General features: G+C 41.8%; 1 protein-coding gene across 3 annotated transcripts in view; it reads right to left on the bottom strand.

Moving 5' to 3' along the window:
- The window catches only part of LOC140481980 (melanophilin-like), a 122,111-nt gene that overhangs the window by 57,673 nt on the left and 48,145 nt on the right, over nt 1-16,293 (bottom strand). For all 3 annotated transcript variants that reach the window (XM_072578763.1, XM_072578765.1, XM_072578764.1), the window contains exons 5-8: nt 15,014-15,150; nt 9,380-9,433; nt 3,827-3,912; nt 1,063-1,191 (exon numbers count right to left, since the gene is read on the bottom strand). In XM_072578763.1, the coding sequence (XP_072434864.1) occupies nt 1,063-1,191; nt 3,827-3,912; nt 9,380-9,433; nt 15,014-15,150 (406 nt within the window). The remainder of the gene's footprint in view (nt 1-1,062; nt 1,192-3,826; nt 3,913-9,379; nt 9,434-15,013; nt 15,151-16,293) is intronic.

The following is a 16,293-nucleotide window of genomic DNA, read 5'->3' as shown; positions in this document are numbered from 1 at the left end:
AAAACATCCCAGTGTTCAGTGATTTTGCGCATTAAACTGATAAACAAAAAAACTCTCCAAAGAGAGGAAAAATACATCAGAAATGTGGTCTCTCTAAGCATTGGCTTGAAACTTGTACGTGCAGTCAAGTGTGGAGTTTTTAAAAGTGTTTTGAAAATCAATATGTAGTTTGGAATGTCTATTACTGTAATGTTCTGGTGTGATGTTTTCATGCATTTTAAAAGGAAGTGAATTTTCCTCAGTAATTCTACTAACACACTGCTCTAATGCAGTCTTCAATTAACTCTTCAGAGACTGTCAATATGCTTCTGCACCAACACAAAAATATAAGACACATGGAAACTCCAAGGGAAACAGCTATATGTTCAGGGTTGAATGCATAAATACATTCGACATATGATGGTGAGGCTAGAGATTAATTTGGGAGCTTTTATGCGCTCTCTGTTCTTCCTCTGAAGGTACTAACAGGTTTCATTCATGCTGGAACTTTGCAGAATGACCTTTCAAGTCAGCAGCCAGATATCAGGAAGCTGACTGAAATCACAGTCGCGGCTAATTTTATCCAATATTTGAAAATTTGTCAGGTGGGACAAATGGAAAAGGAATCAGGAGCAAGAACCAGCTCATTTTCTTCTCTCTACATGGTAAAAGGAGGGCTTATAACCAGAGGATGTCGATTTAAGATGACTGGCAAAAGAACCCGATGGATGCTGGGAAATGGTGGAAGCAAATTTAATGGCAGCTTTCAAAAGGTAATTGCATACATATTTGAGGAGGGGAAAAAGAAATGCAGGGGGAAAAACGATAGAGAAGTGGAACAAATTGGATAGCACTTTCACAGAGCTGGCAGAAACAAGGTCAGCCGAATTGGCTTTCCTTTGTGTGGGAGGATGCTACGAATCTAGTCAAAGTATACCAAGGCCTATTGCAGAGCTCATCCATGTGACTGCAGCAGCCCACAACTCCCTCAGCTACACAGGTCAGCAAACACGTTGTATTTCGGTTGTCAGAGCAGCTTTGAAATGGGACAATAAAAAGCTGTAACATCGCTGAGGGGATTACCTGTAAACCACTCCCGTCATAATGTGGGGAAGGAAGCTGGAAAGATTGACGGCGAGATTGGGCAGAATATTCTGAGTCCATATCAAAGTCAGTAGGATGCACCGAAAGTAGACGTTTGTTTCTGCGTGACTGGGGAACAAGAAAAGATATTAACAATTTTTCAATTAAAAAAAACGTTTGTGCTTTGCGTTTTTATTTTAGAAAAATAGCCTTTCAAAACAGAACCTCGTGGGAGGAATATTGACAGCTGGCAGAAGTATGGTGTGGTCTTGTTCTGTGCTATTCCATTCAATGATTTCAAAGTTTTTACTGCTTTTTCAGATGGATTACAGGAATAAAGAATTAACAAAGTTTATAATGGCAACTGGCTGCCCCTACTTCAGTGCAAACTCCTGTGAGATAACGCAGTTAGAGAGAAAAAACTAAACAAACGTATGGCAAGATTGGCAAGCTAATAGCTCAACAATTACAGGTTCTTCACTATGGTTAGAGTCACCAGAAAAGGCACAGACAATGGCCATATGACGTCATTCCTGAGGAGGTTACTGAATGCTGTTCAGGGCAGCAAACACACTGCACTAATCTATGCTTGTCAGAATTTTAGCCAGTGTGCAATTCTGCAATGTTATAATGACCCAGCACAAAATCCACCCGAGTGAGAAACCATGATAGGGTTTTCTTATTGTGCTCTCTGTATGACAAGTCCCCATTAGTAACTGGGTTAAAACCACTCATAATGGATTTGTCCCAGTCAGCAACAGGGCAAGTGGGCTGTACTCAGGCCTTCTTGCCAGTTCCTTCATTCAGGTCGAGGCAAAAAGGCAACAGGGTCTCCACCCACCAACATCCTCACTTGTTTTTATTCTGTCACAGGTTGAGAGTATCACTGGCAAGATCAACATTTATTGCCTATCCCGAAATGCCCTTGAGGAGGAGCTGGTGAGCCACATTCTTGACCATTGGGTGTAGGGATACCCACAGTCTTGTTAGAGGGGAGTTCCAGGCTTTTGACCCAGTAACAGTCAGGAAAGGTAGTAAATTTGTAGATTTCCAAGTCAGGATGGTGTGTGACTCAGTAGAGATTCAAAGAGTTAAAAAGTTTCAGTTTGAAGTGCCTTTTCATAAAATATCTTTTAAATAGGAAAGTGCAGAACAGAATATTAGTGGATGCACTCCGAATAGGATAAGGAATGAGACAAGGGCAAATGGCCAGGCCAGCGAGTGGTTGACAGAATTAACAGAAACAAACATTCGGCAGAGGGAGTTGGACTTTGATAAATAAAAGACAATGTCTGATGTATGAACTGTAGGAATAAAGAACTATAGCCAGGAACATCTGTTTACTTATGCAATTTTAAGTTGTAGAATTGAGTGATAGTATGACTATGTCACTAAAAATGTAAGTAAGGAATGAATACTTCTGGCTTTTCAGAATATTACCTTTGACTGCCTAAGGCTTGTTAACCTTACAAAACACTTGAAGAAATGATCATAATAATATTTAAGCTGGTTAGCTGAAGAGGCCGACTAAATGCTCCTCTGTCACCAAACTCACCACTTACAAAACAGATACCAATGTGAAGAGACAGAATCATTAATAAACACAAGTTAAAGATTGGGAATACAAACCTGGAATGAATGTAAAGAAAATTATTAAACTAGAAAGAGAAATTTGGAGAAGCTGCTAGTAAGATGAACAGGTAGAAAGACTTGGGGGAAATGACATGATTTACAGAAACCACATGCCAGGATTAGAGAAAGGAACTAAAGTTACACCAGACTCAGATATATTGCAAGGATGGAATCTGTGACAATCGCTTTCCTAGTCATGTAGGATTTAGGTTTATCAAGCTATGAAGCTGTCTGCTATGAAGAGAGTCTGGTTAACTTCCAGTTGTTTTCTTTGGAGCACAGAAGGTTGAGGAGGGACCTGTTAGAGGTGTTGAGATTATAAGGGACATGGATAAGGTGAATAGAAAGCAGCTGTTGCCCTTGGTTGAAGATGGCATAATTTTAAAGTGAAAGGCAGGAGGTTTAGAGGGGGTTTGAGGCAAATTTTTTTCATCCAGGTGGTGGGGCTCTGGAACATACTGCCAGGGAGGGTATCTGAGACAGGAAACCTCACAACCTTTAAAAAGTACTTGGATGAGCCCTCAAAGTGTCATAACCTTTATGGCTGTGGGCCCAGAGTGGCAAAGTGGGATGATTGTCGGTAGTAGCATATTGTTGGCATTCCAGTCTTGATGGGCCAAGGAGCCTCTTCTCCATGACTCTATGATATTTTAAACCTTTCAAGATTTATAGAATGTAACATGGAATATTTAGATGGAAGCAATGACAAGTAAACTTCCACAATTTAGTCCATAACCCATGACGATGTTTGTCCTTTGTTGATATTTTCTAATCAACCTGCTCAGAGATGTTATAACACACCTCTGACTTGAACGTGGGCCTCCTAGCTTAAAGATAGGGACACTGCAGTGCACCAGAAAGTCCTTCTGTCCTTTGTACAGACATATTTTAAGATGTACATTTAGCCTCAATTAGGTGCCACTTCCAATGTAAGTAATTCATTAGTACTGTATACATCTATCAATGCAGTTGCATTTGGTGAATGTTACCATATGTCATACAATAAATACAGTATTTAAATTACCACGATGATTAAGGAAATCCTTTCAAAACAGAAAACAACATTAAAGTAAATTCTTACTCCTCAAATGATTATCATTTCCAAAACCAAACATCTAAAAAATGACATTACTACACTATAGCGATGAGCCTCTTCATTATCAAGAGCATTTTCATCCTCTTCAATTACTTCTGCCATCATCTGAGCATTGTATTCACCTTCAGCAATGGAAGACAGGAGAGAAAAACACATCATTAATGTTGTGAATGGTGCCTGGCTGTGAAATCTTAGCACCCTACAAAGCTGCGTGTTCTAATGTCACGTAATGTTGTGCACACCAGGAGAAGGGTACAGAACATCAATTTCACTTATGGTTCAATGCCACAATATCCTTTCCCTGGCACGCACATCAATTCAGAAAGGGAGCACTTGGACTAAGACACAGGAAGCAAATGTGACTGCTTGACGTAAACTGGTATTAATCAACTCCATGCTTAATTAGTGACCGTGAGGAATTAAGGTAACTTCTGTTCTTGTTGTTGACAGTGGGATGTCTTTTAAATTTAAGAGATATTTGGTCAATCAAATCTCTCCCACTTAATAAATGAAGCAGTCACACAATAGGTAACAGATTATGGGAGCTGACAGGATATAAGCAGCCACAGTAACAGGTTTATGTAACTGGGAAATAGTTTGTTTAATTGACGGAAATTATTCATTAAGTTTTCTTTTTTCCTCTCCTAGTGGAATATAGAGCGGAAGTCTGATAGATCATACAGTTGTTCCGTGGATTGGGTTTGTGTTTTTCTCAGACTATTTTATAACAGCCATGAAATATTTAGAACAGTGAGGTCGTATTTACTTGTCAAGCCATCAACTATATCGTTAAGGGTAGAGGCAACATGTCATCTGCCTATCGTCAGCATTAACCACTTTGAAGTCAGGAAGTGTCAAGTGCAAGTACAGGGTTCCCTTCCCTTTATACAGTCATACAGCATGGAAACAGACCCTTCGGTCCAACCAGTTCATGCTGAACATAATCATAAACTAAACTAGTTCCACCTGCCTGCTCCTGGCCATATCTCTCCAAACCTTTCCGATTCATGTGTCTTTCCAAATGTCTTTTGAACATTGTAATTGTACCCACATCCACCAATTCGGAAGTTCATTCCACATGTGAACCACTCTCTGCGTAAGACGTTTGCCTCTCATGTCTTTTTAAAATCTCTCTCCTCTCACCTTAAAAATATGCCCTCTGGTCTTGAAATCCCCCAATTTAGGGAAAAGACATCTATCTATACCTTATATTTTATATTTTATAAACTTCTATCAGGTCACCTCTCAACCTCCTACACTCTAGTGAAAAAAGTCCAAGCCTATCCAGCCTTTCTTTATGATTCAAACCTTGCACACCCGGCAATATCCTGGTAAATCTCTTCTGAGCCCTCTCCTTCCGAGAACTGGGCTAACTGGGTTTGAGTTTTTGGAGAAGGTCACAGTGACACTTGATGAGGGTGATGTTAATGATGTGGTGTACATGGACATTCAAAAAACTTTTGATAAAATGCCACTCCTCATCTTAGTCCTAAATGGCTTATCCCTTATCCTTAGACTGCAATCTATGTTTTAAGACTCTCTACCATCAGGAACATTCTTCCTGCACGCACCCTGTCTGGTCCTGTTAGAATCTTACAGGTTTCTATGAGAATCCTCCTCAATCTTCTGAACTCTAGAGAATATATTCCTAATTCAAAATCTCCTCATACGTCAGTCCTGCCATCCCAGCAGTCTGGTAAACCTTCCCTGCACTCACTTTGTAGCAAGAACATTCTTCCTCAGCTAAGGAGACCAAAATTGCACACAATATTTCAGACATAGTCTCTCCAAAGCTTATAGCCCGGAGGCTACACCAATAAGTTTGGATGCTGCCTGACCGGCTGTGCTTTTCCAGCATCATGCTCTTCGGCTCTGATCTCCAGCATCTGCAGTGCTCACTTTCTCCCCCTCAACAACGGGTTCTCCAATTTCAAATAACCTCCCTTCCCATCCCCCTACTCCCTTCCCAGCTTCACCCCCTCCCTTCCATTTCTCACCAACTGGATTCATCCGTCCCACTGACCAACCAGGTTGTATCCTCTAACTGTCTCCACCTATCCCCACTTCACCACCCTGCCCCCGCCACCCCCTTTATCTGCAGCCCCCTTAACCAACCCCCCCACCCCATCCCCAGAGTCCTGAAGAAGGGTTACACCCGAAACGTCCACTTCTCCACCTCTTGATGCAGTCTGGCTTGCTGTGTTCTCCCAGCCTCCTGCTTGCCGACCCTGTATAACTGCAGCAAGTCATGTCTGTTCCTGTATTTAAATCCTCTCGCTATGAAGGTTAACATTGTATACCATTTGCCTTCTTCACCGCCTGCTGCATCTGGATGCTTCCTTTCAGTGACTGGTGTATGAGGACACCCAAGTCTCATTGCACATTCCACTCTGTATGTATAGCCATTCAGGTAACTTGAGGGGTTGGAATACAAATCATGCTGCTAGCTGGTCACAGCAGCAGGAGAGAGATGGAGAGATACGGAGAGAAAGAGAGAAAAGAAAGACAGAGAGATGTAGAGAGTGGGGTACTACAATTCTAATGGTAATAAGAGAATTGTAATAGAATACGCCTTATCTGCAATCACTGCTAACGTTTCCCATGCAAATGCAATAACACTTACCCATTTACCTTCTCCCACCTCACAGTCCAAAGCCCCAAAAGAGATGGCACAGTGTCTTAGCGGTTAGCACTGCAGTCTCACAGTGCTAGGGACCCGGGTTCAATTCCAGACTCGGGCAATTGGTCTGTATGGAGTTTGCACATTCTCCCTGTGTCTGCGTGGGTTTCATCTGAGTGCTCTGGTTTCCTCCCACACTCCAAAGATTTGTCAGTCAGGTGGAAAGGCCATGCTAAGTTGCCCGTAGTGTCAGGTGCATTAGTCAGAGGGAAATGGGTCCGGGTGGGTTACTCTTTGAAGGGTCGGTGGGGCCGAATGGCCTGTTTCCACACTTTTGGGAATCTAATCTAATCAAACCCACCTTCCAAGTAAAATACCATTGCTCTTGTGCTTCTTTCAATCCAGGTTACTGTGCTCGCTGCTCACAATGTGGTCTCCCTGTCATTGAGAATAAAGTTAAAAATCACACAACACCAGGTTATAGTCCAACAGGTTTAATTGGAAGCACATTAGCTTTCGGAGCGACGCTCCTTCATCAGGTGATTGTGTCCACAATCACCTGATGAAGGAGCGTCGCTCCAAAAGCTAGTGTGCTTCCAATTAAACCTGTTGGACTATAACCTGGTGTTGTGTGATTTTTAACTTTGTACACCCCAGTCCAACACCGGCATCTCCGAATCATTGAGAATAAAGGCAGACTAGACGACAACTTTGTGGAACACCATATCCTGAGCTCCCAGCTGCTTGCCATTTCAATAAAGCACCTTGCTCTTGTGTTAACATGTGTTTCCTGGGCCTGCTGCTAGGTTCCAATGGAGCAGAGTGCAAGCTCAAGGAACAACAGCTCATCTGCTGCTTAGGCACTTTGCAGCCTCGATGTTTCAATATGCAACTGAATAACTTCAGAAACTGACCACATTAAGTCTGTTTTCCATTTTTCTTACATCATCTCCTCCCTACTCCCACCCCCCCCGCAAGCCTTATTTTAGTTATATTTTGGTTGTTTTGCTCTGAGTGGGGAGGATCAATTCTCTCCCTTTCATACCTTATTTCACAGCCTTATTACATCTCATTCTTTCTGCACCATTAACAACCCCATTTGTCTTTTTCACTGAGCCTCTGTTGAAAGTTTGTCACAAAAACATTTTCCAACACCTCTCAGCGCTGAAAAAGAATTGTACCGGACTCAAACGCTCACCGTTTTTCTCCCTCCACAGATGCTACCAGACCTGCTGAGTTTTTCCTGCATTCCCTGTGTTTGTTGCAGATTTCCAGCAGCCTGAGTCCTTTGCTTTCGTATAAGGATAATAATTCATCCCTGCTTGGATTTTTGCATTGGATAACAAAAAGAATGCCATAGCAAGTTGGTCTCTTATACTCCGGGATTTTAAGAGGATGGAAAATAGTAGTGCAGCAATGGTGGTGAGGGAGGTTTCCATCCTAAGAGAACCTGGATCTGAGTAGTTGCTTAAAGGCAGCTTGTCTGGGGTAAAGGAGGTCCAGATGTCTCCTCCATCATCCTGTGTCTGTAGTTTCCCCTCTCTGCAGCCTCCAATCCATCTTCCAATTGTATTGCTAACCTAAAAGGTTCTGCAACTGCAGTCCCCATGCCTCTATAACACTGCATCACAATAAGCCTTTTTGGCCCGATTATGTCATTGACATCAATAGGTGTTGATTCGCCATTTTCCACTGGGCTTGCTTCATGATTTAGAAAGGTAAAAATAGGTACCTCTACAGAACATTAGTTCATAGAATCCCTAGTGTGGAAGCAGACCATTCAGCCCATCGGGTCCACACCGAACCTCCGAAGAGCATTCCTCCCAGAACCACCCTGCACTTCCCATGGTTAACCCACCTAGCCCGCACATTCCTGGACATTACAGGCAATTTAGCATGGTTAATCCACCTAACGTGTACATCTTTGGACTGAGGAAGGACACCAGAACACCCGGAGGAAACCCACACAGGTATGGGGAGAATTTGCAAGACAGTTGCTCGAGGGTGGAATCGAACGCGGGTCCCTGGTGCTGTGAGGCAGCAGTGCTAACCAATGAGCCACCAGGTCACCCATGTCTCCCTCATTACAGTGGTTACTATACTAATTAATTACGCATGAACCATCATCCTGGAAACATCAAAGGTGCTTTTACAAAAACATATTTCTTTGTTCCTGGTCCCTTCTCATCGGAAGGAACAAACGGATATTTCTTTGCTTTCCCATAGCTTTCATTTCACAGTATATGCACTACAGATTAATAAAGTATAAATAAATGCTAATGCCACTGTACAAATGTACACAATGTGCTTCAGTTTGTAATGGAGTATCAGATTATCTGAAACGTACAAATCAGAAACAGGCCATTCAGTCCATGCCAATTGCTCATGCTCCACTCAAACTTCCTCCCATGTTCTCTGATGTAAGTCCACTATCACACCTATCCATTCCCAGCACAGCAAATGATGTTCAGAATCAATGGGATAGACCTTGACTATGAAAGACAATGACAAAGTGATGCTCGTGAGTCAGCAGCCTTCTTTTACATTGCTACACAAGGAGGGTGTGTGTCTCAGTACATTATGGACAAATTACATTGGCATCATTACATGTCTTTTATCTCCAACACAAAGTGATATTGTACCTAGCAGTCTCTGGCATTCCACAGCACTTAAATGTAGTCTAATGTATTCATTTATCCTTTGCCATAGGCCACAAACCCAAACAATGTTTCGTTTGAAAGCCATACTCAAAAGTTGGTTGACATGCTGTACAGTTGAATATTGCCAAGATGAACTACTTGCCACCCATTCTGTACATTTTGTTTACCAGATGGGTCACCTAGTCTGCTGAGAGCCATAGGGTAGGAGGAGTCCAATTCTTACTGTTACTCAGCATTGGAGTCCAAAAGTAATATCAATAAGGTAAGCGTAAAATAGAAAATAAATGAAAGATTCTTAAGTTCACTCACCATGCAAGTAACTGTCCAACACATGATCAAATCCATCTCGTTCATAGTGTGAGTCTGCAAGAGGTCAGGCATACATTAAAATAAAATATCAACTGGATATATGCTATTCCTCAAAATAACAAGACACTTGAACGCATCGCATAATATCACTAAAGTTCATTAGCCTGAAAGACAACTTGCAAATCACCAATGATGTCCCTAGGGAAGGAAAAAAATAAGCTTACAATCTGTAATGAGGGTATAGGCCAGTTTCTCAAACAGGTAGACATCATAAACTTTCAATAAATGGATTGATAAATTCTTCCTTATATTGTTTGGTCCATTTCCTCTCCAGTCAAATCCAGTGATACCCCAGGAGACCCACGTGCAGCTGTGCCTCCATAATCATTGCAGTTCTAGGAGATCCTTCTCTATCCTTTACTGCAAGCCCCCCACTTCTGTGCTGAGTGGCAGTGAAAGCTTGAAAGGGTTCTGAGAATAAAATGTCAGCTACTTGATAAAGCAGAAAGAATGTGGACGTAAGGAGGCAAACACTCCATTCCCTGCATACTTTAAAATGTGGGAGGTCAATTTGGAGGTAACAGGCTCCTTTATGTATTTTGATCATGCCATGACATTTTTCTCATTTAAACAGCAACTTGGAATGCTCCAAAGACCAAAAACCATTTCACTCAGATCGATCATCAAATCTCTGACAGTGCTCCCATCTTCAGTCTGTTGATCACATGAGCATGTGTATCACATTCTGTCCACTGATATGTTTTTATGACCATCTTCATTCCATTTTTTTTCCTTTGTTTCTCTTTACTCATTTTATAACATTGCTGGTGGTCGGAACTCTCTGTGCACAAACTGGCAGCAACAATGACAACAATTCAGATGCATTTCTTTGGCTCATATCCCCATCTAATGCCTGTTAATATTTCTCTCTCCTCGCAGGAGGAGAACATGCAAGATCACCACAAACATGCAGAGATGGGGCCTGAGATGCCTGACATAAAGTACTTCAACCCCTTCAAAGAGCAAGAAGAGCTGACAGTAGGGCAAAGGGAACTTGTCTATGGCGAAGGGGAGATCAGATATTTACAATCCTCTCATGTGGAAGCATTTAAGCTGCCAATCCTAGCTGCATGTCAAGCACCTAGATCTGAATAGAACCTTGGCTAAAGGTGATGGCTCGCTTCACTGGCAAATCATTAGATTTTTCAATGCAATTTCCAAATGCCATTCCTAAACCATGTATGGAATATAGAACTGGGTTCTAATTTGGTGAGTGCTGCACTTGCACGGGCTCACAACTAGAGGAGGCTGTGGTTTCTGATCCCAGTATATAACAATGAGCTTCTGGAGTGTGCCATTCATAAGCTGACTGAACTGTGCAAGCAAGCAGGCCAATATCTGGCAGAGGGTACAAAGATCAGCCTGCAACAAAAGCAGAGGGTTCTGTCCATGTTCTTTCTAATATTGTGGCTCCAGTGAGTGTGCTGCATGGCTGCTTCCAGGGGCAGTCAATGTAGAGGGACAGGACCAGAAGGACAGTCAGTATCTGGTGCATGTGAGTGGCAGCTTCGTTTCATTGTTCCCAGTCTCTGATGCAGACATTTGCTGGCTAGCACAGAGGAAGATGAGGGATCCTGACCTCACTCCAGGCACCTTATCCCATTAAGAGGTCGGGACGATGCTGGTGTGCATCTGAGTGAATGCCCAGAACATTCATAACAAATAGGTGGCATTGTCAGTGCAAATAGAAATAAATTTATCTGACCTGATTGCCATTACAGAGATGTCATGTGCTGGAAAGGTAACATAAGGTGACAAGGGCTGATCTACGTTATGATAACTAAATATTAAGGGCAATTTGTATTTTGGAAGGAAAGGAGGCTCAGGAAAGATGGTTAGAAAGCTCTGTTAATTAAGGATGACATTAGTGCAAGAGGGGGAGAAATATTCCTAGTTTTAATCCTCAAAATGTAGAACTTGCTTATGTACAGATGAAAAATAGCAAAGCTAAGAAGTCATTTGTAGGAATAGTTCATCAGCTGACGAACAGTGACCACTCTGTAGGAAAGGTTAGATGGGGGTGGGGGGGTGGGGAAGGAGGTGGGGAGGGTGGCGGGCGGTTTAAAAATGTGGGGCAATAATGATGGGTGATTTTAGTCTAAACATAGACTTTAATCAGGTTAAAGATAATTTAGAAGATGAGCTCACAGAGTCTTTTTAGGACAATTTATTAGAGTTGTAGATTCTATAACCAACCAGAGAGATGGCTATTCCATACCTGGCAGTGTGCAAAGAGGCAGGATTGATCAATTCCCTCATAGGTAAAGGAGTATCTAGGGAGAAATGATCATAACATGATTGAATTTCACATTCAGTTTGAGGGAGAGGTGAGTGAGCCTAAGGCTAGATTTCTAAACTAAAAAACGGCAATTAAAAGATTAGAAAGACAGCCAGGTAAAGCGAACTTGGAAATTAGGTGAAAGGTTAGAACAGTAGACATGCAGTGACAAATAAATCAGAAGATATTTCATAACATCCAGTAAACGTACATGCCATTTAGAAAAACTGTTAGAAGGATACACCACTTGTGGGTGAATATGGAAAGTAAAGCTATAATGTATAATTTTGTGCAGTTAGTAATAGATCAGGAGTTTGGGCAGAATTTAAAAACCAGCAATGAATGACTAAAAAGGGGAAATTTAAAGTAGGAAAAAAAAGAGTGAGAAATATAAAAACAGATATATGAGTAGCTACAATATTTAAAATAAAACGAATAACTAAATGAACATGGCACTTCCAGACACCAGGGGTGGCTGGAAAGCTGGAGATACCCATACTGAATCTTCTAAGATAATCCTGCCAGACTATTCAGCAATGAAGCTTTTCCAAGGACACCTGAGGGCTTTCTGCTAGAATTGGGTCCATGGGTTTGGAAGGCCCACCCACGAGAAACATCCAGCCAGTCAGAGGCCAGCAGTTTCTGCCCTTGACACTACGATGGAGGGTACATTAGCTGCAGCTGGATAAGCATTCTGGGGACTCAAGGACCAAAGTGAGTGATCTGGGGGGAATAGGCAGGTTAGTGTCCAGGAATGGGAGTCACAATGAGAAGGGGTTGCTGGGACTGGAAGGAGGGGGCTGACTCTCTCAGCGGCCACAAAAATGTTGAACAGATATTTTGTGTCTTGTCTTTACTGCAGAACACAAAAGCCACCCTCAAAATGCATGCAAATTAGCAGGTTTAAATGGCACAACAAAATCACAATCACAAAGAAAATGGTACTGGGAAAGCTATTCGAACTAAAGTCCGACAAGTCACCAGGAGCAGATGGACTTTGTCCTGTAGTCTTAAAAGGATTGCAGAACTGGTAGATGGTTTGGGTGCAATGATCCATAATTCTATAGGTTCTGGAAAGGTTCAAAAAGATTAGAAAATAGCAAATGTGACTCCTCCATTAAAGACATTTTGTGAGACAGAGCTGGATAGGCGAGCTAGTCTAACATCCGTCACGAGAAAACGCTATAATGTATTGCTAAGAGGTTTATAACAGGACTCTTACGAAATCTTAATGTAGGGGAGAAAGTGAGGACTGCAGATGCTGGAGATCAGAGCTGAAAATGTGTTGCTGGAAAAGCGCAGCAGGTCAGGCAGCATCCAAGGAACAGGAGAATCGACGTTTCGGGCATATGCCCTTCTTCAGGACACTTTCCTCATTCCTGAAGAAGGGCTTATGCCCGAAACGTCGATTCTCCTGTTCCTTGAAATCTTAATGTAACCAAGCAAGATTAACATGGTTTTGTGAAAGGGAAATCATGTTTAGCTAATTTACTAAAGTTCTCTGAGGAAGTAATTAGCAGACGGAATAAAATGCCACTTGCAGATACGGTAAACTTTGTCTTGCAAAATTTAATAAAGTGAAAAATGAAAGTTGACTTCATATAATGCGAGCTCATGGTGCTGAGGATAACACATTAGAATGAAGAGAGATTGGTTTGCTAACGGGAAGCAGAGAGTAGAAATACATTAATTTTTTAGGTTGGCAAGATCTGACCACTGGAATGGCACAGGAATCAAGGCAGGGGCCTCTATTATTTATGATCAACAACTTGGATGAAGAGATGAATATATGGTCGTTAAATTTGCTGCTGATACAAAGATGGGTAGGAGCGTATGTGATGAACAGGACTTAAGGAGTCTGCAAAGGGATAAGTTGAGTGAGTGGGCTAAAAAATTGCCAATTCAGCGTAATGGGGGAAAATGTGAACTTGATAAGAAGAATGAAAAACAAAATGTTAGAGATTTCAGAATTGGGCGATAAAGAGAGAACTTTCTGCAATATTTACAAATCACAAAATATTAGAAAGCAGGCACAGCAAATAATTAAGAAGGCAAATTGAATGTAGTCATTTATTTCAAGAGAATAAAATTTAAAAGTAGGATGTATTACTGCAGGACATTGGTAAGAGGACACCTGCAGTACTGAGTTCAATTTCATTCCCATTTTGAAAAAAAATGATTAGAAACAGAGAAACATAGAAAGTTCGCTTGATTAATTCCTTAAACGAAGGGCTTATGAAGAAAAGTTCAACAGCTTGGGTCTGTATCTGTTTACTTATGGAAGAATGAGAGGTATATAAAATGCAGGAGTGATTTGACAGGGTGAATGCTGAGAGAATGATCATCATTATGAGAGGGATTGGAAGTCAACATAGTTTAAAAATAACGGGATTCCATTTGAGGCAGAAATGACGCTAATTTATTTTCTCTCAGAGAGTTAATAGTCTGTGGAGTTTTCTTTCCAGAGTAATAGTGGCAGTCATTGGATATTTCTTAAAGCTGAGTTACATAAATTCTTGATTGATAAGGGATTTACAGGGTACAGAAGATAGTGAGGAGGGTAGAGGTGAGACCACAATCAGATCAGTTGTGATCTTATCAAATGGAAGAGCAGGGCTCAAGCTTTCCAAACAGTTTACTTCTGCTGCAATTCAGTTATTCTAATGTCCCCAACCCAAGCTCATGGTCAACTTTTCAGGTGAAGATGCTTTGCTAGTCTCATTGCATGAACAATGTGTAAAACCGTATTTGTTCACTTCCTTGTATTGCTGTCTCCAATATCATTCCACCACCTCTCGCCTCCCGCTCCTACCTTTTCTGTACCCGCCTTTGGTAAAAGCTCTCCCTCTACCAACCCCTCAGAAAACGAACAGGAAATGACATCATCACAAACCCCAGGAACCCCATCCAGGACAAATGTATAAATAGGAAGCAGGAGACAACAGCTTCGCTTCACTTGGAGGTTGCCACTGATGATGTTACCTAGCCAGGTAATGAAACATCTGGATATCAAACCTACAGCTCAGTGAGCAAACCTACACCCTAAGCTCTCCCTCAATACATTTACAACAAACGTGGGAGACGGATTGGGTGCGTGTAGAAAGGAAGCAAGGCTGCGCATGTATGTGTGTCTTATCTTCATAGCTGCTCTTATCTAACCATCAACAGTCAGTACTATAAAGCATTCATCAAAGCCACTTCTCTTTATTAGAAATTAAATATTTTCGAGCACCTAGGGTGTAACTTCTGATTAAAAAGTCAGTAAGAACTCAACTGGAAAGAATGAAATAGCATACCTAAGTTTCGTAGGGAGTGCTTGTCTCCAGGTTGAATTCTTCTGTGCAAAGAATGCATCACCTTTGCACTTCCAAAACTTTTGAAACGAGATCTCACACGGTTGTAAAACCAATCGAGTGACCCAGTATTTACAATCCTGAAAGTATACAGGCATGCAATTGAAACCAGTTATGTAGGCTTTAGCATAAGCCCACCTTTTAAAAGAGATACTGACATAGGGTATTATTATCACTGTTGATCTCTCATTGGATGTCAACATCTGACAAATAAATAAGCACCAGATGTGGTTTTTGAGTCACTTCTTTTGTCTTATCTACCTCATGGTTAAATTTGACCTGATCTTACCACTTTATGTTATCCTTTCTCTGCGCCTCCGTATTTGGTTCTTCATCTTTTCATCCAATTATGCCATCCATCCTCCACCATTTTAAATTCCCATGAAAGAATAAACACGAAGCTCTTATGACACCCTCAGGACAAAATTACAGGAATTGTACCTTGGTTTGGTTAGTTGACTCAACTGTCACTTCCAGATTGGAAGGTTACAGCTGAGAATATTGGTCCAGAATTTCTGCTGTGAGGTGGGTCATTACTCCAGTGTACAGTAGATGGGAGTTGCACATGTATGTGGACCCTGTGGAATCCCTAAACAGAGCAGATTCTGAAGGAACAGCCTGGGAAACTGAAGATTCTACTCAGCAATTCCTCTCCACCTGGAATCCTCTGAAAATCTCCACTTAAACTGGAGGGTTTAGGGGATTCTGTTGAAGTTAAGTAAATACTTACTCGGCCAATACTCAGCTCACAAACCTCCAACTACACCTCCCCAGACCACATACACTCATCAGAACCTGATCCAATATGACGGAGGCACCCCTCTTACCCCTCTCTGCCCCAGATCCCAAAGGAGCCAGCCCACTGACCCAATCTGCCTCCCATAATTTCCCCAACACCCACATCCATGCTGGACGTGACTCTCCTATCCCCCAAATCCATAACCTTCCCTAGGCCCAATACCCACCCTCCCTAGACCCAATTTCTCTCATCCACCCCAACCTATACTGAACAATGCATCACTTACCTTATCCCTATCCACTTGGCTTCAATACCTGATGAACTTGAATGAAGCTATCAAATATACTGCAGCCAATACAAAGACTGCTAGGAAAGCAGTTGGGAGAAGCTCACAAAGGGATGTAAATCAATTAAGCGAGTGGATAAAACTTTAAAGATAGAATATACTGAGGCAAAATGTGATGTTCTCCACTTGGCAGGAAGA

Source organism: Chiloscyllium punctatum, chromosome 10, assembly GCF_047496795.1.
Source record: "Chiloscyllium punctatum isolate Juve2018m chromosome 10, sChiPun1.3, whole genome shotgun sequence".
NCBI lineage: Eukaryota > Metazoa > Chordata > Chondrichthyes > Orectolobiformes > Hemiscylliidae > Chiloscyllium > Chiloscyllium punctatum.
This window is presented reverse-complemented; position numbering and strand designations above follow the sequence as displayed.